Raw genomic sequence first — 24,966 nt, 5'->3', positions numbered from 1 at the left:
GCCGCAGAGAGCTGCAATCCGAGAGGACCCTTGGGGACTCCCTGAAGGAGATAGACGGGATACAGTCAGATGTCTGTCCCGGACGTCAGTGCAGTTCTAGGGCTGAAGACAGAGAAGAGGTGGCTTCACGCTGGGCAATGTACCAGGGCAAGTTGATTAAAGGCGACGCATCCTGAGGACATGGACACAGAGCTTTTACACTGTGGGACTTCCCTGGTGGCGCAGTGGTTAAGAATCCACCTGCCAATGCAGGGGACATGGGTTCGAGCCCTGGTCCGGGAAGATCCCACATGCCGCGGAGCAACTAAGCCCATGCGCCACAACTACTGAGCCTGCGCTCTAGAGCCTGCGAACCACAACTACTGAGCCCGCATGCTGCAACTACTGAAGCCCATGAGCCTAGAGCCCATGCTCCGCAACAAGAGAAGCCGCCGCAACGAGAAGCCCGCGCACCGCAACTAGAGAAAGCCTGCGCGCAGCAATGAAGACCCAACGCAGCCAAAAAAAAAAAAAAAAATTGTGAGGCTGCTCGCTGAAGTGCTACTTGCAATAGCAAAGCGGGTAGCTGGATAGCCAGTGTCATGTCAGTGTCACATCAATGACATCAGTGATGGACATTGTCCATCAATGGCTCAACCACGACGGCTTCCGGAAATGGTGTTTCAGAAGACTGTTTTCAATCCATGACACCATGTCCTTTGTCACTTGGGAAAGAGAAAAAGTAGGATCCATAATTTAAAAGGATGCGTTCAACTTTGTTTAATATGCATTTTTACTCAAAGAAGGACCAAAATTTAGGGTGGGGATTATCAATGTGGGGTAGGATTATGAGTGATTTTTGTTTTCTTCTTTATACCTTTCTGTGTTTTCCAAATTCATTGCAGGACCAGACACGACGAGTATGATAACATGTTAATTTAAAAAGTGAATGCCTCTCCAAAGATTATACGCAAACGGCCGATAAGCACATAAAAAGATGCTCAACATCACTGGTCATCAGGGAAGTGCAGATCGAAACCACAGTGAGATACCACCTCACACCCACTAGCATGGTTATAACCAAAAAAAACAGAAATAGGTGTTGGCAAGGACAGGGAGAAATCAGAACTCTCATACACCGCTGGAGGGAATGGAAAATGCAAAACAGTCTGGCAGTTCCTCAAAAGGTGAAACAGAGTTACCACGTGACCCAGCAATTCCACTCCTAGGTGTGCCCAAAAAGAACTGAAAACAAGTGTTCAAACCGAAACTTTTACACGAATGTTCACAGCAGTACTAATTCAAAAGCCAAAAAGCAGAAACCCAAATGTCCATCAACTGATGAATGGATCAACAAAACGTGGTCTACATTTACAAGGAAATATTATCCAGCCTGAAAAAGAAATGAAATTCTGACACCTGCTGCAATATGGATGAACCTTGAAAACATTACGCTAAAGCAAGTCAGTCACCAAAGACTGCATATAGTAGCCTTCCATTTATAGGAAACGTCCAGGATGGGCAAATCCGTGGAGACAGGAAGTAGATGAGTGACTGCTAGGGGAAGGGGGAAGTGGGGGATGGGGAGTGATTGCTAATGGGACAGGTTTCTTTGTGGGGTGATGAAAATGTTCTGGAATTAGATAGTGGTGATGTTTGCACAACCTTGAGAATAGACTAAAAACCACTGAATTCTACACTTTAAAAGGGTAAGTCTCATGGTTTGAGAAGTTCATCTCAATTTAAGGAAATAGAAAGGTGGGTGCCATGTCTGAAGTCCTTCAGATCGTAGAGGGAAGTAAAATGAGGCAGAAAAGGTTTGAACATCCAGCACTGATCTGACACCTGATTTGATTAACCACTTTTTTTTTTTTTTTTTTTTGCTGTGCCACGTGGCACGTGGGATCCTCGTTCCCCGACCAGGGATCGAACCCATGCCCCCTGCAGTGGAAGTGCGGAGTCCTAACCACTGGACCACCAGGGAATTCCCTTGTTTAACCACTTGGAAGCTTCTGGAAGCTGCATTTGCTGAATATGAGTGCTAACTCTCGATTTACGTCTGTGGATGGTGCCCAAGCTGCCACTTCCTGCCCTGTCTCTTTGGCTCCCCAGTGCCAGGTCTTCTAGGAACCTGGGCTCCCCCTCCTCCTGGCATCCCCAAGCCCACAGACCCTGCCCGGCTGGGGACAGGGGACATTCAGAGCGTCCTCCCAGATGCTTTCCTTGGCTGTATGATTTGTTGAAGCAGGAGGCTGGCCCTTACACATCTCCTTTACATATGCATGTCTTACATTTAATCTGCCAATGTGAGAGTTCATCTTTCCCAGCATGCAGCCCCCATAAGCCAATGTTTATTCATTATCCCCGGATCTGTTTCCTATCGTCTATTTCAGAGGAGGCAAAAACAACATGTTAACTCAATAACAGAGCACCATATGATGCTTTCGTTCTCCAAAATGAGCCACGGCTCACTCTAGGGGGTAGCCCTTGGGTCCTGTCTGTGTCCCAGCTAGAAGGGGGCTCCTGGCCTGACTAACCATCCCTAAACTGGGTGCCCAGGGAGAGGCCGTGGGTCTGTCCTCACTAGAATGACAGATGGCAGGTCAGTGGCCACCTGCACATACTGGGAGCAGCTCCTTCATCCCACCTCTTGCAGGGCATGACAACACCCGTCTTCTGGGGCCCCCAAGAGGCCAAGTCACTCATGACAGGGACAAGGGGGATGGGGCAGTCGACTGCTCAAGCAGGATGCCGTGACCCCAGCGCCACTCCGCCAGCTCTGCGGGGTGGGGTGGGGGTCCAGTTCCCTGTATTTGCAGCAGGGGATGGACAGGCAGAGATGGAGGCCACTGTGCCTCTGGGTCAGTTGAAGGGACTGCTCCCTGAACAATCTCCAGCAGCCAGACCCGAAGACACTCTGGCCTGGGATGTCAACGACGCTGGTCTTTTCTTAGGTATCATAGTAGCCCACTGCCTTCCCTGCTGTCCGCAAACTCAATGGTTTTAAAGAGATCTCATCCAGTAGAGCTGGGGAGGTTTAAAGTGGGAGAGGCTCCACGACTGGAATTGGGGTGAGCTGTGTATGAGAGGGAGAATGGGTATTGACACCACCCTCATGCAAGGTCCACCCATCTACCTATCCGTCCGTCCATCTGTCCATCCACCCATCCATCTGTCCATCCATCCACCCATTCATCCATCCACCCATCCCTCCATCTCTCCCATCAATCCATCCATCCATCCATCTGTCTGTCCATCCATCCACCCATTCAACCATCCAACCATCCATCCATCCACCCAACCTCCCATTCATCCAACCACCCATCCCTCCATCTCTCCATCAATCCATCCATCCGTCCATCTGTCCATCCGTCCATCCACCCAAACCTTCACCCATCTGTCCATTCACCCATCCACTCCCCCATCCACTCATCCATCCCAGAAGTACTTTCTCAGCATCTGCTCCATTTCAGGCCCCACGTCCAGTATGGGGAACACCAGTGTGAACTAGTTATATCCTCCTGGTTCTTTGCCCTCACAGAGGACAATACACCTTGGTCAACTGACCTTACAAACCGTATTTACAAACTAACTTACAGGCCCTCTCCTTCCATCCCCTTGGCTTGCACCAAGTGTACTGATGAAATCTGCCCCAGAGCAGAGGACAGCCCTGGGGCTGACCCTGAGAGGCTTCCAAATGCTGGTGGGTCAGCGTGCAGCCTGGGCAGGGAACAGTCTCGGGACAGAGAGCACGGTCACTGCCCTCGACTCAGACAGAAGAACGGCCCCACTGGGGATGGGATTGTGTGACAGGAAGTGTGGGGGGAGGCGTCTGCAAAGTCCCACGTGGAGCAGAGCACGGCACATGGCTACCACTCTTCACCACCATCACAGACTGAACTGTATCCCCAGATTCGTGTGTTGATGCCCTAACCCCCACTATGACTGTATTTGGAAATACGGTCTTTAGGGAGGTGATTAGAGTTAAATGAGGTCATAAGTGTGGACCCTCATCCAATAGAACTGGTGTCCTTACAAGAAGAGGTGATTAGAGTTAAATGAGGTCATAAGTGTGGACCCTCATCCAATAGAACTGGTGTCCTTACAAGAAGAGGGACAGACACCAGGAATGTGCCAGCACACATAAAGGCCACGTTAGGACATGGGGAGAAGACAGCTGTCTACACGCCGAGGAGAGAGGCCTCAGGAGGAACCAGCCCTGCCAACACCTGGATCTCAGATTCCAGCCTCCAGAACTCTGGGAGATAAATATCTGTTGTTTAAGCCCCCGGTCTGTGGTATTTTGTCATGGCAGCCCTTTCCTGCCCACTGCCATCCACACAGGTGGCCCAGGGTGGGAGTTAAGAGTGTCCCCCACCCCTGTGAGAATCTCGGTGACACCCGCCCCCCCTCCCCCCAGAACACTGGCCCGTAGTGACCACCACTGTGCCAGGTGACTGGGGACAGAGCTGCAGACACCACATCCTGTAGCATCAGGAGGGGCCGTGGGGAAGGAGGGCAGGGCTGGTACCAGCATCAGCAGGTTGCCATGGTAACCAGGGGCAGGCCATCGCTGCTGCGGGGAGGGGAGAGGGCCTGGGTCCCAGAGTGACGTGAAGGACTGAATCCTCCCGACGGAAGCAGACAGACCTGGCAGATACCTATTTTGGGGGCGAGCCCGAGTGTGCAAACTGGTATTTAAAACACAGAGCAGCTGCTTGGAGACAACGGCACACACACCAAGGCGGCGAGGCTCCAAGTGTATTTTAATAAAATGGCGTAAAAGAAAGAAGGGGGGAGGCTGTATGCTTCTGCCACGGTTGTTTAACAAAAACACAATCATTAGCAGCCAGGACAATGAGTCTCCATATTGATTTTATGTTCCGTTAGGGAACAGCGTGTAACTCCTTCGGAAGCCGGCTCTTTTGTCTCTTATTAGTATTTTAAATTACAGTTGTGCTAATAGAGGCATTTGCCTGTATTTTTAAATGTTCTAAAGATAACAAAAACATTCCATTTTGGAACCGATCGTGCCCACTGTGACATGTTGCAGACGGTTCACACGCACCTGACTAATGGGACGCCTGTTTCATAGCGGGGACCGCGCTGGCCGCTGCCCTGTGGCTCCAACCAGAGCTGCCCAGAGGTGCGGTGACAGCTCCCACCCCTGCCTTGTCTTCCAGGGTGAAGGCGGGTCACGGCAGTGGCCTCCGCCCCTGGTCAAAGAGCCCAGACGCTCTGGCCTCCCAGCTGAAGGGGAGGCTGCAGTCGTGGCCCGCAGAAGCCCAGCGCCCCTCCTTTGCTGGTCAAGCACCAGACTGGCCTTGGCATTGCCCTCCTCCCGCAGCCCTGCCCAGGCCCGGCAGGTCACACGAGCACCCCATGCCCCAGCCGCAGAGAATGGTTCTACACATGACCCAAGTCAACCTAATCAGGGCCAGTCCTGGGACACCCGCAGAGGAGGCAGGGGAGACCCAATTTCCCTCTCTCCCAATCCCTCGCTCTCTCTGCTGGACCTGGATCTAGCCCAGGGTTCCCAGGGGCCAGCCTGAGAGGTGAGCCGGCCAGAGAATAAAGCCTCCAGGCATGCAGGATACCTCTGCCCAGCCCAGCCCAGACCCCGGCGTAGCCCTTGAGCCCCCGGGCTGGACCCAGGCTGCGGGCCTGACGGGCTGGAAGGGAGGACCTCAGGGCACGCTGCCGCCGGAGGGGGCTTCCGTGCCAGGACAGACTCCTGGGAGGACCTGGGCTGGGGCTGCTGGGCCCCATGTCCGCTCACCATCCCGCCCCCAAACTTGAGGCGGCCTGAAGACGGCAACTGAGAGTTTTGGGGTGAACCCTGCGGTGGGGTAAAGGGAGGTCTCTGGTGGGCCTTGGGGTGTCCAGCGGGGGAGGCTCCAGAAGGCGGCCCAGAGCAGCCCCCCTGGCTTGGGGGTTGCAGGAGACCCTGGGCTTCACTCAACACCTTCCGGGGGTGGGATCACTTGGGTCTGGGTCACACGGGGCGCTCTGCGCTGAAGATGAAGGCCAGCCGTGGCCTTGGGCATCGTTCCCATCAGGTCACGGCAACTGAAACCAAAGATGAGCTGGATTCCCGTTCGCTGGGAGCGAGGAAACAAACGCTCAAACACCCGTCTGAGCTTCAGGGACCGTTTGCATTCTGGGTGGGGCTCAAAGAGCGGTGGGGCTCAAAGAGCAGGGATCTCTCTGTCAGCAGAGGGGCCCCCGATGGGCCGGGCATCCCACCGCGCTGTGGAGAAGGACCCGGAGCAGAGGTCTGTACCATGGCCCCAGCTCCCTCCTAAGGTGAGCGAGACTGTGCAGGTGTTTGCAGTAGTGGGGCAGTGGGGTGGGCCGGGACAACTTTCAAGTAGACACAGAACTGGTGTGAAGACCTGAGCATCTCACCAATGCCACGGGCGACTAGATGGAATTGCTGTTTCCTATCAGCTTTGCGCCCCTCCCCGCAGCTCTGGCGGAAGAGGGTGGCCTCATGGAACTCAGAGCTGGCCAGTCCTCTCTGGGGTCCCCTTGGCTGCCTCTGGAATGCAGGGGGCAGGGGCTGTTAGACCAAGACCCACAGGGCTGGGTGGAGGTGGGACAAGCAAGCATGATAAGGACCCACTCCTGCTGTCCAGGGTACCACATGCCCTCAGAGAGCATCCAGGCGGCTGGTACTGCACCACTGTTATCGGGGCACCAACTCTGTAGATACCCATGATAAACGTGCGATGGGTGTGCGGGGAGGGGCGTGTACATAATTAACTGTCCGTCTCCTCCAAATTGCCACCCTCCACGCACGCACAGTAACGTCGTCACCCGTGGCACCTCGCTGTCAATTCTCTGGGCTGATGAACGCAAAGAGGTGAGATTTTATAAATCGGACTCACCTCCGTCTCTCCTGCACAGAAACAAAATATCCTGCAACTATGCTGCTTCCGCCTGACCCTGTGCACACATCACCTTCACGTCCTTCCCAGGTGAAGGGAAGGCTATGCAGAGCTGTTGAGTCACCTGTGCCAGCTGGGAGGCAGCGGAACTGAGAAGGAGCCTGGGCCGGCCCTGAGTCCCCATCGCTCCGGGCGGACGCGCACCAGGATTAATCAGTGGTGGTGGGACTCCAGGAGCCCACGCCGGACACTCCGTGGGGAGGCTGCCCGGATGTGGGGCTAGGACGGAGCACAGAGCGTTAGAAGTTTCAAAAGAACGGCTCACGGCCCAGCCTGGTGCTGAGATGTGGGTGCCTGTGTGTAAATCACGGGCTTCCTTCCTGCCCTGCTTATTCCACAGGCCGGATGAGGCTTTCCACGGAGGAATGCCTGTTGGAAACACACATGGTCCTAAGAAATCAGAACCAAGGTTAAATGAGCAAGTGCATCACTTGTTGAATAAATAACCACCACGCTCTTCATGGAACCGAGTGGAGCTTATTATCAACGAATCAGCCAACGATCAGGAGCCCCTGTTTCAGTCTGCTCTTGGCTACCCCTGGCCTCTGATCTTTGTCATCAGGCGGCGAGAAATCAGCTGGTCCCACTCACAGGCATAAAGTGCCCCGAGCAGGTTTCTCCATCCTGCTGGTCCTTCCTGGAATCATTCACCTGTCATTTAGTGCACGTGAGTGAGATCTGCCAGCTAAATGTTCACTTTACAATCTATAAGAGTGGTCCTACACAAAAGAGAAAGCTTCTAAGGGCTCAAACCAGCCAACTCTGTATGGAAGGAGCTTGCTGCATGGAAACATTGAAACAATATTTTCTGCCATCTTTTGGATTCTATGTATATTCAACACAGTTTTCAACATTAAAAAAACAGGCGCTATAAAAAGTGCTAATTGTGAAAGCAAAGAATGGAGAAATTGGACTTCATTTAAAAATTTTAAAAACCTTGTTAAAAGACACAGAAATGAAAAGGCTAAGTCACAGGCTGGGAAAAATATGTGCGACATATATCTAACCAAGTACTGATAAGTAGACTCTGTAAAGGACTCCTACAAGCCAATGATGGAAAGATAAACAGCCCAATTAAAAATGGACAAAAGACTTGAACCGATACTTCTCAAGAGAAGCTATACATAAGGTAAGAAAGCACACGAAAAGGTGTTTAATAACAGTAGTCATCAGAAAAGTGCAAATTATACCCGCAGTAAGATATTCTCCACACCCATTAAGAATGGCTGAAATTAAACAGACTGGTGTTAACCAAATGTCGCTGAGAAGTGGAGCCACTGAAACGCTCACACACTGGGGGATGGGAGTACGAGAAGGCGTAGCAGTTTGGACAACTGTTTGGCAGTTTCTTATAAAATTAAACACCCTCCTACCTTGTGACCCAGTAGCTCCGCCCCTCGGTGTTTCTCCAAGAGAAAGGAAGACACGTCTGGAGAAAGAGTCGCACGATAACGTTCATAGCAGCTTAAGTGACGAGCCCTGACTGAGAAGCCAATCCAAACATCCATCACCAGGAGCATGAATAAACATACTGGGGTATAAACATACCGCGGAACACTCTTCTTCGGCAACAGAAATTTACAGAGCACTGATTTACAGCCTGGCAATAGCATTCAGCTGCGTGAAATACACCGGGTTCAGGGGTATGTGCTGTAGGTTCCAGCTCTGAAATTCAACAGCAGGCTGAACTGAGCTCTGGTGACAAACTGAAACCGAGCAGGACCCTGTGGGGACTGCCTGGAGACAGAACCCCCCCTCCCCCACTCCTTGTGTAGCTTGCCTCTTGTTTGTAGAAAAGCTTTAGCTTCCCAGGCCCTCCCCAAGTTCCAAAGAGCAAATGTAATCAGAGAAGTACAACACCAAAGGGAAACAGTCAAGCAAGACAAAATAATAATAGTTTAGCCGTAAAACAAAGTCAAGGACCTTGAGGTCCTCCTCAGGGGCTGTAGATTATATCCTGAGTCCCTGAGTTGTTTTGCAGATACTAAAATGCCCACCAGGTGGAGGACGTTAATTGCATGCTGACCACCAGCACGTAGACCCCAGACTGAATGGAACCAGAAGGTTGATGATTGAGATTCCTGAAACATCACCCTGTTACCTCACCACCAATCAATCAGCGAATTGTGCACCAGCCGATCACATACCCCATGACTCTCTCCCTCAGGCTATCTTTCAAAACCCTTCCCTGAGAGCCTTCAGGGCGTTTGGGGCTTTTGAACATAAGCTGCCCATTCTCCTTGCCGGCCTCACATCAGACACGTGCAATAAACACTGCCCTCTTCCTTCACCACAACCTGGTATTAGTAGATTGGCTGGGCTGCACGTCGGGTGAATGAAGCCAACTTTGGTTCGGTAACAAAATCAGAACCGTGGTTGCCTCCTGTTGGGAGGTGGGTGACTGGAAAGTGGCCTGAGAGACCTTTCTGGGGTGACGGACAGGTTTCACCTCTTAATTGCAGTTGGAGACAGGAGTAGACGTTTGTCAAAATGCAATGAACTCTTCTATAACCTATGCATTTTTTACCACGCGTAAACCATACCTTTATAAAAGACGATGTTAAGTCACAATCTCAGAAAGCCCAAGGCAAACAGAACCCAATAGGAACAACTCTGGACTCTCCCCGACCCTAAAATCCAGCTCAAATCCCACCTCCTTTGCACTGTTCTCTCCCTCCACCCCACTCCACCCCGGGTCACAGCGGTGCCTCCCTCCTCTGGCCAATAATCCACATCATAAGTAGAGTTACGGTGTTCATATTTACCATCCTTAGTAGACAGAGGATGGTCCTCCCCAAAAGATGCCCATGTTCAAATCCCCCGTGCCTGTGAGTACATGACCTTACAAGGCAAAAGGGAATTAAGCTTTCTAATCAGTTTAGCTTGAACTGGGTCCTCCAGGTGGGGCCAATCTGACCACATGAGACCTAAAAACTGGAGGAAGAGGAGGCAAAAGGGAGGGTCAGAGAGATGCAACCTGAGACCTGGCCCACGACTGCGGGCTTTGAGGACAGAGGAGGGGCCTCCAGCCAAGGGATGCTGTGACCTCCAGAACCTGGAAAAGGCAAAGGAATGAACTGTTCCCTAGAGGTTCCGGAAAGGAACACAGCCCAACTGGCACCATGACGAGACTGCCCAAGGATGCAGCAAAGCCATCGGCCACAAAGCGAACGTGGCCACTTCTGACAGATGCACCATGACTCTGGGATTCTACCAGAAGCCAGCAGGGCATGCGTAGACCAGGCTCTTAGAAGAACCTAGTGCTTTGTGTGTCTCCACCTCTCCTATTGGTTTCTCAATACCGTTTTATGTAAGTGGTTTCCTCCTACCATTTCAATCAATCCAATCTTGCAGCAATCGCTTTCAGGCCGAGCGTCAGCAGGGGCTGTGTCTGGGAGTTCGGCGAGGTGCTGCAGTGATATGCCTCAGGCCTGTTTCGAGCAGTTTTCACTGAGACAGCAAACCTCGAGTCCTCAGGGAGGGCACGGCAGGGGCCGGCGGGGAAACGCGAAGCTGCCTGTTTATGATGTCGGCGTGAGAGATCGATAAAGCAGTTTCAAGCACTTACTCTCCCCCCAAAGCCCTTTTCCGACGGCTAGAACGCACGCTCCAAGTTTCCTGGCACATGCACAGACCAACATTTTAACTCAAAGCCTCCAGGCTGCCCTGCAACCGATTTCTGGTTTGGACAAAGCCCAGTGGTATGGCGTCCACCGCTCGGAGGATCAGAGAAGCCCTCGGTCCGAAACTCAGCCTTGCTCGGTAACCGCACACCTGCCCGTACCTGCCGCACGCTCTATGTCAGCAACGACGCCGACCCCAGGCCGGACAGAGGTGGACGGACGAGGGTGGGGTCCGCCTTACCTGCCGGGCTGTCCCTGGGCTTGCACTGGACCTCCTCCACACACTCAGCTGGGAACCATCCGATGTGGCCGCGGGCGCTGCCTTCCCAGAAGCCCGCTTCGCCGATGCTCAGAACTAGAGACAGGGAAAGGGGGAGGGGTTAGTGGGCGGGGCTTGGAGGGTGTGGGGTGAGGATGCAGGGGGGAGGGGCCGGCGGCTCTGGTCCATTTGCTGGCTGACCAAGCCTCCTTCAGCCGCCTGGCAAAGTGTCCCTCGGAGGGGGCACTGCAGAGCCTCTGAGCCCCCAGGTCCCCTCTGCCCGTTAGGCCTGGGGGAGAGGATGCAAGCGCCGGGCGTCCTGGCGTCCTCGTATCTCACAGCGCTCGGCATGTGGCCACTGTGTCCCGTCTGTCGGGTCCCAGCTGAGACGGGAGAGTGGGACCTCCGAGTCCCCACCATCAGTTATTTCAGGTGTCAAAGTCGGGGGACAGGCCACCCTGATGAAGAGAAGCAACCATGAGGTCGTGTCGGCCCCTCTGGAGCTGGGGGAGGAGAGGCCAAGAGTCCAGGCCCACAGGATCTTTGAAATTAGTTTGAGAAAAGAGAATTCACAGCAGGAGACAGGGAAGCAGCCTGCCTGGCAGTTACAAGATACTACCCGGACTTGAAGTGCAAGGGCAGGCTGGCCGATGCCCACGGGCAGTCCCGGGCTTCTGGCTGGCTTATTAATGAAGAACCCGAGGATTATGTCGGTGCCACAAGCAGCAGGGGGCCACTGCACAGTGAAAATGCCAAGTCAAGGGTTGTGAGACAGACACAGCTGCCCCGCCTGCAGGGCTGAGGGCGCTGGGTTTCCCCCTTCCTCGGCTCAGTGCTGGGTGCACAGAGGGCCTCACGGACACCCACTGCGGGGGATGAAGCGTATTCATTTTTAAACTGGACCGATGCCGAGCGTGGGTGAGCAATGCAAACCCAAAGACACGAGGTCCCAAGTGCTGCCCAGGCACGGCTTGGACAAATATTTTGGTTGTAAGGGTCAGGCTCACAGGGGTGAGGTAGGGGAGGGTCTCTGTCTCTTAGGCCTATGATGCTGGGCTGGGGGCACACCTCCACCCCAAAGCCCTGGCTCCCTCAGAGTGTATCTGTGCAGTGGGAGGTTAGTATAATCTCTGCACATCTTAACCTTTTGTAAATTACTCAGGACCCCCAGGCACCAGAACTGCGGAGAAGAGATCCTGGCCACAGAAATGCCTCCTTCCATCCCTCATCTCAATCTCAAAGGCCAGATAAAGGACACCTGGACCCATGAGTTTTGAAGGTCAACAGCACAGAGTACGTCAGCTTTAGAAGTCTTTGCCTAATAATTTGAAGAAATGGCCTAAAGGGAACAGACAGGCAACCTCCTTGAGGACCAGTACGATCGTAATCGCTTGACCCATTTTCTCCAAAACTCAATGCTGGCCGCTTACACTCGGTGCAGCCCAGCTGACCGGGATGTACACCACGGCGGCCCAGCGGAACCCAGATGTGAGAGGGTCGTCTCGGAGCGCTGCCCTGGATGGCAAGCGGGGGACAGGGACCCGCCCAGGCGCTGTCCAGCTACTGGAGCGGCCTGGCTGACCGCCAAGGGTCCACGTAGAAACTCGTGGTGGGGACCGTGCGTCTGCCTCTTGTCTCTCCAGGCAATGTCAAGGCCACACACTTGGGCACAGCCAAGTGACGCCGGCACCAAGCCGACTGCAGGGGTGAGCGACTCAGAGAGACAAAGGGGGCTGGGCTCGCCGTCCAGACAAACTAGACCGGAACCCCCATCCCCAGGTAGGCAGCTGTGGGAGCCTTGCCCCAAGTTACCATGTAACTCAGACAGGGGTCTTTTATGGGCTGGATCCTGTCCCCGATATTCCTCTGTTGGAGTCCTGACCCCCAGCAGCTGAGATTGTGACTGTGCTTGCAGATGGGGTCTTTAAAAGTCAAAATGGGGTCCAAATTCCATCCGGGCAGCGCCCAGTTCTTCAGCAGCCCAGAGACCGTGTAAGGACGGGCCGCCCCGTCGCACATGACAGTCAGGACCCTGAGGCAGCCATGGAGTTCCTCCTCGCCACAACCTGAACTGAGCCCCTGTGTGCGCTGGACGGTGTCCCCCCGCCAAACCCCTGTGTGGCAGTCCTAACCCCCAGAACCTCAGAGTGTGGCTGTGTTTGGAGATGGGGGTCTTTAAAGAGGTGATTAAGGTAAAATGAGGTCACTAGAGTGAGTCCTAATCCCACAGGACTGGTGTCCTCATAAGAAGAGGAGAAAAGCACACAGACACACACAGAGGGACGACCCCGTGAGGACACAGGGAGGAGACGGCCGTCTACACGCCGAGGGGAGAGGCCTCAGGAGGAACCGGCCCTGCCCACACCTGGATCTCAGATTCCAGCCTCCAGGACTGGGGACCGTGAATCCTGAGGTTTAAACTGCCCAGTCTGGGGAGGCTTGTTACAGCGGCCCGTGCTGACTCACACAATGGGATCTAACACCTTCGGCCCACAGTTGCTATGAGGTTTACGAGGAAAAACGTGTGACGTCCCCAAGCAGGGTGCCTGGTAAACAGCAGCTGCTAACAAGTCTCCACCTGTATCTCCTCTGTTATCATCTCTGATGTGTGGACAAGGACACGCGGTCCCCAGATATGAAGTGACCGGTCACTGGGTCACCAGGAAGTCTCCCCAGGCCCTTCCCAGCCCAGCCTGAAGCCCCACACGGGCCTGGGGGTGACAGCAAGGTGGATGGATGGACACACGGGGGACAAAAGCCCAGGGGTGTGGGCTCAGCAGATTTCAGAGCTGGGCTGGGCAGCGAGACCCGGTGCTCTTTGGTATTTGGTATTAAAATTCCAAATTGCAGGTCATGTGAGTGCTTACATTTATAATTTGAATGTTTATAATTTAAAAGTTAACAAAAATACTGTGTTAAACTACATAGGGACAATCAGGGACTCATGGGTATGATGCTCAAAGACCCCACTGAACCCCATCCAAGAAGGCAGCTATACACCCTGAATATGATGCAAAAAGGTACAGAACGTGGACAGAAGTAGACGGGCCTGGTGGGATGCATGCTTACCCGGGGGGAGAGGGGAGCAGAGCTGGATAGGGAAACCCCTTCTCCACGGCTTGTAGCCTGGACTAAGTATGGTCCCCACGGCAGGGCTGGCAGGGGAGGGGCACATGAGGAAAAACCTGTGTTCTGAGTGGCCTAAAGAACCAGAAGGATGGAGCCAGGAAACCAGGCACCCTGAAGAGAGTCGGGGTGTCCTCACAAGGGAAACAGCCAGGGAGGGGTGGCCAACTCAGGGCCCTCGCCTCTCTGAAAAGATGCAGAGCAGCTCCGCTCAAGTCAGGGCCTGAGCTGTCACCCAGGCAACCCTCCAAAAAGAAAGAAAGCATGAACTGAAGCCATAATCTTCACGACTTAACACCCTGATGTCCAGAACGCAACAGAAGATGACCGGACACGCAAAGACCCAAGAGGATGGGGTCCATCCTCCAGAGAAGAGAAAACCACATGAGCCTGACCCCAAAATGACCCTCATGGTGGGACTACAGACGGGGATTTTAGAGGGACGATGACACCCATCCACGATGTTGTAAAACAGCATGCGCATCCAAAGAGGGAAAATCTCAACAGAGCAAAAGGAAGTCTTGGCAAATAGGAACTATAAAGAAATACACGTGGAAACCCTAGAATTTAAACGTGTCATTTCTGAAATTAAAAAATTCACAAGATGGACTTAACAGTGAAGGGGACATTTCAAAGGAAAGAGCAAGTGAACCTGAAAATAGACCAATAGAAAGGACCTAAGGTTAAAAAAAAAATGATGGGAATAAAATAAGCAGAGCCCCTGGGACATGCTGGTGCCACCAGATGGTCAAGTTTACATGCAGCTGGACTTCCAGAAGGAGTTGAAAGAGAGAATGGGTCTCCAGCCGTCCTCGGAAACTTGGAAAACCCAGGTGATGTTGGCCAGATTACTGCACGGTACGGAGGAAGAAGCAGGTCCTTACCAGCTCAGGGCCAGATGGATTTGAACCTGACCGACTGACCCCTAAGGGGCATACTTTCTTGCCCCTGCCATGCATCTTCTGAAAGCTGCCCTGCAGCGACAGGGCCAGGCATGGTGTGCCCTTTCCTGCTTCGCCTGGTGAGCTCAGCTGCCCCCATGTGGCCTGCAGCCCGCACCTGTCACTTCTCTACCCTCCTCGTGTGGCCTCCAGCACCACAGGGCTCCTCTACAGCCACTGCCAACCTCCTGCACGTGCCTGCGCTAAACCCATCTTCCCTAGGGGCCTCACACACCTCATCTTCCTGCTCAGAAACCATCGCTGGCGCCCATCGCTGGCACTGACCCTGGTCTAACTCCTGGCATGCATGGCCGCCCTCAAGGCTTTTCACCCACATTTCCCAGGATTCTGCTTTGGGCCTCCTTCCCTCTAACCCGGTGGATCTCCTTCCTTGGAATGTCGCAGGCCCCCAGGCTGAACCATCCACCCGGAGGCCCCTTCCTGAGCCCCGAGACGCGTCTGAGTCCGACCTGTGCTCAGCCCCATCCCAGCACCACCTCCCACCTCCTCCTGAGGCCCTGGGAGGTTTTCCAGATGGAAAAGAGCTGCCCGTCGACGCCCTCGCCTGCCCCTCCCCTGCTTTTTTCTGCAGTGGACTCCCGTCCCAGATATTCACGTGCTACCCTTCCTAATGGACATCAGAGTCACCGCGGCCATGAGCGTCTCTCTAATCCCCATTCTGCCCTCCCAGGGCTCCGTATTTTCCACAGGGGGCCCCGCGGAAGCAATGCCCCGGACGCCGACACCCCAACGGGGATAAACTGAGGCTGAGGGGTCCCAGCCTGACCCCGCCCTGGAAGCAGAATGGACACTGACCTTTGACCCTGTCGCCACGGTGAAGGGGGATCTCGCCGTCCACCTGGGGCTGGTATGGCTTGACGACAACGAACAGCCTCCCGGGGACCGCGCTGTACAGCTTCCGCTTGGGCCCCGGGTACTCGAAGGCCGAGAGCACATCCTTGTTGGCGCCTGGCAGGAAAGCCGGACTGCAGGTGAGAGGGGGGCAGAGACAGAGAGGGAGGGTCACGGCCTGAGACAGAGCAGGGCACACTCCAGACCCTTGGCCCATCTGTTCATAACAAACGCTGAGCCCCGAGGAGTCACATCAGAGCTCCTGATTCTAGACGGACCTGGAGACGTGAAAAGGCCCGGGGGGGCAGCATTAGTGCTTAAAAGACTCAGGTAATTCTGGCAGTTCTACTTCTGGGTAGGTACCCCAAAGAAGTGAAAGCATGGTCTCAAACAGATATTTGCACACCCACGTGCATAGCAGCATTATTCTCAAAAGATGGAAACGACCCAAGTCTCCACTGATGGATGAACGGATACCCAAAATGTGGTCCATCCACACAATGGAATATTATTCAGCCTTAAAAAGGGAGGAAATTCTGGCACAGGTGACAACATGGATGAAATTTGAGGACGTGATGCTAAATAAAGGAAGACAGTCACAGAAGGACAGATAACGAGTGATTCCACTTAGGGCAGTACCTGGGGTACTCAAATTCATAAGCAGGATGGTGCGGGCCAGGGGCTGGGGGAGGGGGAGGGGGAGGGCGAGTTTGCCTTTAATGGGGACAGAGTGTCAGTTTAGGAAGATGGGGACGGATGGTGGGAATGGTCGCACGACAACGTGAATGTACTTAATGCCACTGAACTGCACAGGTAAAAATGGGTAAGATGGTAAATTTCATGTGCGTGTCTCAATTTAAAAAAAACTCCAGTGGAGGCAGCAATCAAGGCAGGCCCTGGGTCTCTGCCATTTTATCAGTCTCACTGTGAGCGCCAGCCACACCATGCGAGGAAACACCCAGAACCTACTGGCGAAAGCCTTCATTATCGCGGTGCAGGCAGCCCACGCCCAGCTGCCCTGGTGACATTTCACAAGCGGGACTTTAATTCTTTCCTGTTTTATGTGACTGTATCACAAAGAGCGTGCGTTTCCAGGCCAACTTCCCTGCCTGACAGTGAGCGTGGACATCTAACTTACCGGGGCCCAAAGGTGGGATATAAGAGAGACAGAGAGACACAGAGAGAGACAGAGGGAGACAGAGAGAGACAGAGAGAGAGAGAGAGGCACGCATTCCCAGAGAAACGTGCAAAGTGGTTTTCCGTGACGACATTCCCATGTCATTGTGATGGTTGATGGGTGACCCGGGTGACTCCTTCTGGAGAGAAGAGGGCACGTTCTTATCAATCATAATCTGGAGGAGTCATACTGAGCTCTCCTCCCATGGTGGGGTCTCTAGAAAAAACCCAGGCACGTGGATGAACCTGGGCAGGGATTTAGGGGTGATGCTCCGGAACCTCCCGGTCAGAAATACAAGAAAAGCATTCACGGCCGGCTGGTGTCTCCCAAGAGGACACCCCGCCACGGGGAAGAGGAATATTAATAATACTTGGGGAAGGTTCCCGAGTCAGGGAGCCACCTCTGAGTCTCGGGAGGGGGGGCCACTCATGTCACCAATTCATGACCGTGAAGGGTGGGGTCCCCAGCTATGGTTCTCCTTTCAAACTACAGATGCCGTGGCCTGGGAGCCCACACAGGGAGCTTGAGCTTCCTGCGCGGAAGAAGTTCTCGCCTTTAGGTGTGAAACAGGCTTGCAGGGAAAATTCTAGAATATGATGTGACCATTCACTTTCGGGATTTAACGTGAACCCCGCATGTTCCTTTTGTGCTGTGCTTTACCCACGTCGGCACCCCTGATAAATACCGTACGGTTTGCTTTATGCTGGTAAGAATTCATGTAAGCGTGACTGGGCCGTATTTTGTCATGCTTTTTACTTTTTCACTCACGGTGATGATCTGGCCACAGGAACCCACGTCTACACACGGGACATGCTCAGTTTACACCCTAATTTATGCGAGTCAGGTGAGGAGAAGGATCGACCGTCAGATCTGCCTGCCCGACCCCAAAGCCCAGAGCTCTCCCTAAACCACACGGAGCAGAGGACAGGCATGTGACCTTTCCCAGGTGCTCGCCTGGGCTCAGAGACACAGGGATTTGACAAGCCACAGTCCTCATGGTCTCCTGTCCCCAGGGATGCCCCTTCTCTTGCCTCCTCGACCCCAGCCTTTCCTGACCAAGTTGAAGCCACAGACGGAGGTCACAGCATCCTGGGAAACAGGTGCCCCTGTAAACTCTGGCACCACCAGGCAGCCCTGCCCGGCGGCCTTACTGTCCCTCCCCACTTCCTTCTCCCCACCCAGCCAGCTACAGATCGGCGTGCACAGATGGGAAAATCCACCCTGAGCGCCGGATGCTCCTCTTGATGGTTATCACTGATCCCCAAACACCCCAGGAGCCCAGAGCTGCGACGCCTGCAAGAGCCAGGTTGTGTGACCGCCTCTGGTCCAGAGGTGACAGTTGGCAAGGCAGCTGACTCCCAGAGAGGAAGGACAATCTGGGCCACCTGCCTGTGGTGGAAAAGAACCGGGAAAAGTAGAGCGGCCCTCAGAGTTCCCGCCTGCGAGGACGTCCCGCCCGCCTTCTGCATCAGGAAGAAGATCCATCCATTCAGTGCGCCTCAACCCAGCCTTACTCGGAGCTCGGGGGGGGGGGCAGGGGGGAGACACGGGGGGGAGGGGGAGACAGCGCCTTTGCCGCAAGGGGCTGAGCGTCAGCAGGGGTCTCCTCTCCGGCTCCCAGGCCAGGGGACAGCGAGTCCTGGTAACCAAGGGGACTCAGTCCCTCGGCAACAGGGAAGTGTCCCTTGGGGCCACTCCACCTGAACTCAAGGGTTCAGAAGAGGCTTGGGGTCAGCAGAGGGCGTGCGGTCCAGGGGGGCACCCCACACCAGGCTCAGAAGGCCTCCTCTCCCCAGACCTCCACAAGCAGTGCTTGGATCTCCCCCGATGCACCTGCCGTATCTGCACTGAGCGATGGCCGGGTGGGGCCCACCAAGCTCCCCCTCCCTGCCCCCCGCCGGCTCTGTCACTGAAGCTTTGATGGCAGTTATCACTTCTGCATCTGACCATCTCCCAGGCTGGACCGGGAGCCACGCAACACAGGGCTATATCTCCACCATCTCCATGCCCCCATCCCTGGTTGGGGGTGCAGTAGTGGGTGCTCAGAAGTGCCTGATGCGTTAAACCCCAATAAGAGACTGCAGGTTGTCCTACCAAGGAGGTCACAAATGGGTCGCACGGACACTCCTGGACAGGATGTGTGGCTGCAGCAGACACCAGGGGCGAAGAGCGGAAGGGCAGGTGGGCCCATGAGTTGGTCCCCAAGCACCAGAAGGGGAGATGACTCTGAGGGCAGCAGGGTAAGGCAGGTGGGCTTCTCCCCCAGGGGAGGGGGCAGGTCAAAGTCCAGAGAAAAGATAAGGATGGACCATGCTGATGGTGGCTGGGGCAGGGCAGAGGGTAAGCAGCACAGCTGGGGCTGCCAGACCTGACTCCCAGCTGCTGGTTAGCTGCAGAAGCAGCTGCTATGCCCAGAGCTTGGGAACCACATGAGGAGCCCAACTTCTCAGGGAACCCCCCCCCACACACACACACAGTGGAACTGCTGCCGGGAGCCCCAGGACCCCACTGTGCATAATCAACAACAATCAGCAAGGAGACTGCGTCCAACCTGCAAACTTGATCCTCAGGAGAAATCCATCCAGCTGCCCATCTCTCCACCCACCCACCCATCCATCATCCATCCAACCGTCCACTGACTCACCTATCCATCCATATACCCATCCATCCATAATGCACCGGACCATCCATCCATCATCCAGCCATCCATTCACCTATCCTTCTATCCACCCATCCACTCACTTATCCATCCATCCATCCATCTTACCACTTATACAAACATTATGTATTCACTCATCCATCCAAATTTCAAAAGAACCCTGCCGGAAGCCCAGCTGATCACTTACTACCAGATGTTGGATAAGTCAGTTAACCACTGGAAGCCTCGGTTTCCCCATATGATAAGAGGGGATGATCTGGAGAGACCTGAGAGTGAGTCAGTAGGAACCACTCTGCACAGGTGTGTGAACACTCAACACGTCTGCTTCACTCTCTGCTTACCACTCTCTGCTTCAACTGGAAAGTGGGTGACAAGATGCATGTGTCAGCCAGCTGGGTTCAGCCGGCGCCAGAGTGTGTCACTGGGCAGAGAAGTCAAAGCAAACACAGCTCCAGTCTGGGAGTTCTGTTCCTTGAGCCACTTTGCAGACAGTCAGCTCCCAAATTCATCGGTCCAAGCCTGGAAAGCCTTTGTCTAAGAACAGGAAGAAATTGGTCCTTGAAGACCAGAGTGCGTCTACGGTTCTAGGTACCAGCAGTGATGTGTGGTCCACACAAACGCTGAAGCATCTTCTCATTCCAGGTTAATTTGAGCCTTGCAAAGTGCCGTTTCACGAGTGGAAAAATGGGGGCTCCATAAATAGTGACCTGGGCGCAGAGATACAGAGCTGACCTCACATCCCGGCTGCCCGATCCCAGCTCAGGGCTCCCTGCAGGCTCCCTGCTCTGTGCGGTGACGAACCAGGTGACCATGACCTCCCTTGCCCCGTTTTATGAAATGCACCCTCTGCTGGGCCCTGCTCGCCCGTGGCAGCCCTCGACGGCAGCAGGGGCCACAGCCCCCCAGTGGCTCCAGGTTGGCAATGCCGTCCGCTCTTGGAGGCCAGGCTGGGCCCGTCCTGCCTGCACAGCGAGGACGGGTCTGAAGTTTCCTCCACCCCAGACTGTCCACACTCTCCTTGTGTTCCGTCCAAGAACAGCCAGGAGGAATTCCAACTGCGTTGTTTTGGCGTGAGGGCTACATCACTGAATTGTCAATATCAGAAAACTGGTCGGCCGCGGGGTGACCTGGACATTTCCCAGCTATCCTGGATGAACAGGGACCTGCCTGCACATGGAACTTTCTCCGTTTGCTTCTTCGTCAGCCACTTACACATCCATCCACTCCTTCACTGGGCAAGTATTTAGTGGGTCTGCAGACACCCATGGACTTGAGACAGACTTGAGCCTCGCGGGGGAGAAGTACAAGTTGACAAGATGCTTTTCTGTGTGTCCGATGGGTCAGCACAGAGGCTGGGGTGACGGGGAGAGGGCGTGGGCTGCGCGAAAGGCTCTGCTGGGACGTTTGGGGCAAACGTGATGCCACAGAGACCAGGGGCATGATTGGAGGGGCGCTGGGTCACCCTAGCTGGGCTGGAGACGGGCAGCCCTGTGTGCAGAGTGGTGGCAAAATCACAGATATGCAGAAGCAGACTCTCCCGGAGCTGGGGACCTGCTAGAAATCGGGGTGCCATCCAGGTTCCAGACTCACGTGGGATGGGTGGAAGGAGGCTGCTGGAGGGTTACCTGCTGGCGGCTCTGGCAGAGGGTGGCGTTTCCAACACAGAGGTCCCAAGCCCTGACCCCGCTGACAGCTGTGTCTTAAGCGTGGAAGCTCAGACTCCACGTCACCCCCTGTACCATCAGCGCTGTTTCCTCCTCTGCCTTCGGGCTGGGAAGAAATGCCAGAGCTCTCAGCCCGCACATCGCCCCGTGCGCCGTGGCGCTCTCCTGGGCTTCTGGGTTGAGTGCCCAGCCTCCGTGGCTCTGGTGCCAGCACCCCACATGCCACAGCCTCCCCGCAAGGTTCTGAGGAGGTGCTTCGGGGATGGACAATCATTAGATGTCCCGTCCTGCTGGGGTGGCCAGTGTGCACGGGGGCTTTTGTGGACTCCAGAGAAGTAGGACCCCCCCCCCCGTGATCTCAGAAGCGTGCCCGTCTCAGAGCCCCCGCACTGTCCAGCTGCCCCGACACACTCCAGGATGGCCCCAGGCCACCGGCGTTGGGATTCTGCCTGTTTGCAAACCCAAGGCTCCAGGCGGCAGGGCGTGGGCACCTAGAGCCCCCGAGGGATGGGGAATAGTCTGGAATGTGCGTCCTTCCCTATACCTTCCCACACTCTGCTCCAGTCACACAGGACCCCTTGCGGCAGGGCGTGGGCACCTAGAGCTCCCAAGGGATGGGGAATAGTCTGGAATGTGCGTCCTTCCTTATACCTTCCAACACTCTGCTCCGGTCACACAGGACCCCTTGCCTCTCCCGGATGCCTGGCTGGCCCGTTTCTCCACCTCCGGAGCCCTCCTCCTCCGTGGGGGCCCCTCGTCTCCCCCAGGGAGGTCCGAGCCCTGACTTGTGTGAGCTCTGCCTCTGGGGGAGTCTCTTAGGGGCTCCCTGTCCTCGACCACATCACCCCCGGGGCTGACATGCTTCCCGCCCTCATTTCTGGGGTATTCGCCTCTGCACAGTGAGCGCCTATCACAGGCCAGTCATTCATGCGTTTATGCCACCAGCTGAGAGAGCAAACACTGAACGTCCCCAGTGCGGAAGGACAGAAACTGACAGGCAAGGGCAGCCCATGTGGTGCCCGGACCCGATTCCTCAGCAGGCCGGATGCACCTGCTGCACCGGGGTGCCCCCTTCACCTGGCCCCGCCTACCCGCCAGGCGGCCAGCTCCTCATGGACCCCCTACTCCTGACGTCCGGGTGACATGCCATTAGCACCCGGGGTCGGGCAGCGGGCAGGGTGGCGGGGGCAGCCCGACCCCACCCGTGCCCTGTCTGCTGACCCCCTCCCCCTTTCTGGGTCAGGACGGGCACATGGCGGGGAGCAGCGCCGCAGTTCTCACCGAGGAAACCAGGTCCCTGTGCCGCTGGGGGAGCACAGCTCTGGCATCCTGGTCCCTGTGTCCCCACGAGGCGGGACAAGGGTGCGTGGAGGTGGACAGGCGTGAGCCAGAGGGACCCCACAGCGCCCTGTCACCCCCCGAGTCTGCCCAGATGGGGGCATATCCCCTGGAAGGGGTGTGCAGGGCGGGGTGGATTCCCACTGACCCAGACCCTTCGGGGACCCGCGCTCTGCCCATAGAGCCGAGTTCAGGGAAACGAAAGCAACTTGGTTGAGAGACAGACTTTGGGAGCCCTTCCAGCTCAGCCCCTGCCCACGGGGGAGGTGGGTGCGTAGGACACACAGCCAGCCAGCCTCCCTGCCTGAACTCAGCAGGCTTTTCTCTCTGCCGAGCCGAACCCACCCTGGAACCGCTCCTTTGATGGGAGGGTGGCCGGCACGCCCCCTGGTGCCGGTGAGGCCAGGGCAGCCCTCAGGGCTAGCTGCCCGAGCTTTGCAGAAATACGTCAAGAGCTGGTCCCAACCTGGCGAGAACAGGGCAGCTGGGAGGGATCCTAGGAGGACCCGCACTCCTCTCCACACTCAGGCGGTGGGTGATGGGACCACCCAGCGAAACCCCTTCTCAGGCCGGTTCTTAGCAACGTGGACCAGCCATGCCAGTGGGCGCCACTAGAGGGCGACTCAGGCAGGCGCATGAAGAGCCTACAGGTGAGGCAGGGCACCGGGACGGGCTGCAGGCAGACGGGTTCCGGTCCGTTGTGGACCCTCTTCCCTCTTCTAATTTGCACTCAGGTTGGCTGGCTATCGAGGGCTGGCTCCATGTGGGAGGCTGCCCTGGCCCACAGCGCAGAGCCCAGGCCCGGGAGGAAGCTGCTCGGCCAGGGCTGGCAGGAGCCCAGGGATGGGTGTGCGGGGCTTGGGCGGCTGGGGAGGCCTCGGCCCCATCTCGTCAAGCCTACACCTGAGGGTTTGGCCCGAGGCCGGTTCTGGCCACGTGGAGGTGCCCATCACACTCCTGGCTGAGGCTTCTGGGGCCTCAGGTGGGCGTTTACGGGCTCTGCCTGAGAGGGGGCGCTGAGCGGTCAGAATTCCCCGTGGGCAGCGAGAGAGGAAGGAGGGGGTGAGGTGGGGTGGACAGCCGGGGGGAACCCCCACCAGATGCTCAGGACGCTGGGACTCCCTCGACCTGGCTGACCTGACGCCCTCCACGTCCCCTGCCCCTTACTCTGCCCAAGCTGCAGCCGTCACCAGGATGACCTCCTCTGCAGCGGTCAGAGGGCCTTCCAAGATGCCCTTTACAATGATGACACTAAGGCAGCCAACACTTCTGTGGAACTTACACGGGTCTCAGCACGTGGCGGGTGCCACCTTCCGCATCACCCTCGTCCCAAACCTATTAGGCCCCTTTTACATATGAGAAAACGGAGGCACAGAATGGTTACGTGACTTGCCTCAAGTCACACAGCAGGTAGGAGGCAGAGCTGGGTGCAACTGGCGCTTTGGCAGCTACCCACTGAGACAGGATCCGCAGACAGAGGGGTGCGCGTGGAGCTGGGGCTCTCCCCTCCGTGACTGGGGAGTATCCCAACCCACCTCCGGGTTCTGTGATAACCAGAAAGCGCTCTGGGGGCACCTGGGCAGCCCCGAGGCTGGGAGCCGTGCCCTCCCTGCAAGGGTCCCCGTCTGTCCCAGGAAAGGGCTGGGCTCTGAGCTGTGAAGACAGAGACGGGATGGAGGGTTCAGCTGCCTCCTGGGCCCCCACAAGGCCCAGGGGCTGTGCTGTGGTACCCTGAGCGCAGGCACCCCGTCACTGGGGCTGCGTGTACGGCCGTGTCCACGCCTGAGCACAGGTGTGAAAGCAGAGAGCCTGCGTGTGGCTCAAATGCCACCATTATCCTGGCGACCACGGGGAGCCAGGGTGCCTGGCAGGTCCCTTTTATGACACGGGAGTCTCGGGGGCAGAACCCCAGCAACTCAAGGGGCTCCTGTCAGGGCGTAGCTGCTGTCACTGATGAGTGAGCAGATCCTGAGCCAGGTGGGCTCCCCACCTGACAGGGCCAGGCTGGCTTCGAAGGGGTGGGGAGGGAAGGAGGCCGGGAAATGGCAGCGAAGGCAGGGCCGACAGTCAGGACCACACGGCAAGGTGGGTGCTGGCGGGGCCGGGACAGCTCTCCCTGATGGGGACAGGCAGCCGGACCGGTGTCGGCACTGAAAGTCCCATATCCGGGGCGAAGCACAGCCCGGGTGACAGGGAACGGGCCTGGCCATACGCCCGGCCTGGGGCTGGACACAGATTTGAGCTGCATCTCAGGGTCACCATGCACCGAGCACTTATTACATATGAGGACCGCCATGAAGCCACTCGTTCAGTCTAGAGAGCCACCAGGGAGCTGTTTCTTTATGATCCTCATGTTATAGTCACCAAAGGCGAAGCACAAAGCGTTAAGTGGCCCAGG

The 24,966-nt window shown here is 55.9% G+C and overlaps 1 protein-coding gene across 1 annotated transcript in view; it reads right to left on the bottom strand.

Moving 5' to 3' along the window:
• The window catches only part of SHANK2 (SH3 and multiple ankyrin repeat domains 2), a 478,101-nt gene that overhangs the window by 182,336 nt on the left and 270,799 nt on the right, over window positions 1-24,966 (bottom strand). The window contains exons 14-15 of the mRNA XM_082342199.1: window positions 15,695-15,864; window positions 10,794-10,907 (exon numbers count right to left, since the gene is read on the bottom strand). Of these exons, the coding sequence (XP_082198325.1) occupies window positions 10,794-10,907; window positions 15,695-15,864 (284 nt within the window). The remainder of the gene's footprint in view (window positions 1-10,793; window positions 10,908-15,694; window positions 15,865-24,966) is intronic.

Source organism: Balaenoptera borealis, assembly GCF_965194805.1.
Source record: "Balaenoptera borealis genome assembly, chromosome: 11".
In the NCBI taxonomy this organism is placed as follows: Eukaryota; Metazoa; Chordata; class Mammalia; order Artiodactyla; family Balaenopteridae; genus Balaenoptera; species Balaenoptera borealis.
The sequence above is the reverse complement of the archived record's forward strand: the minus strand, read 5'-3'. Positions and strand labels throughout refer to the sequence as shown.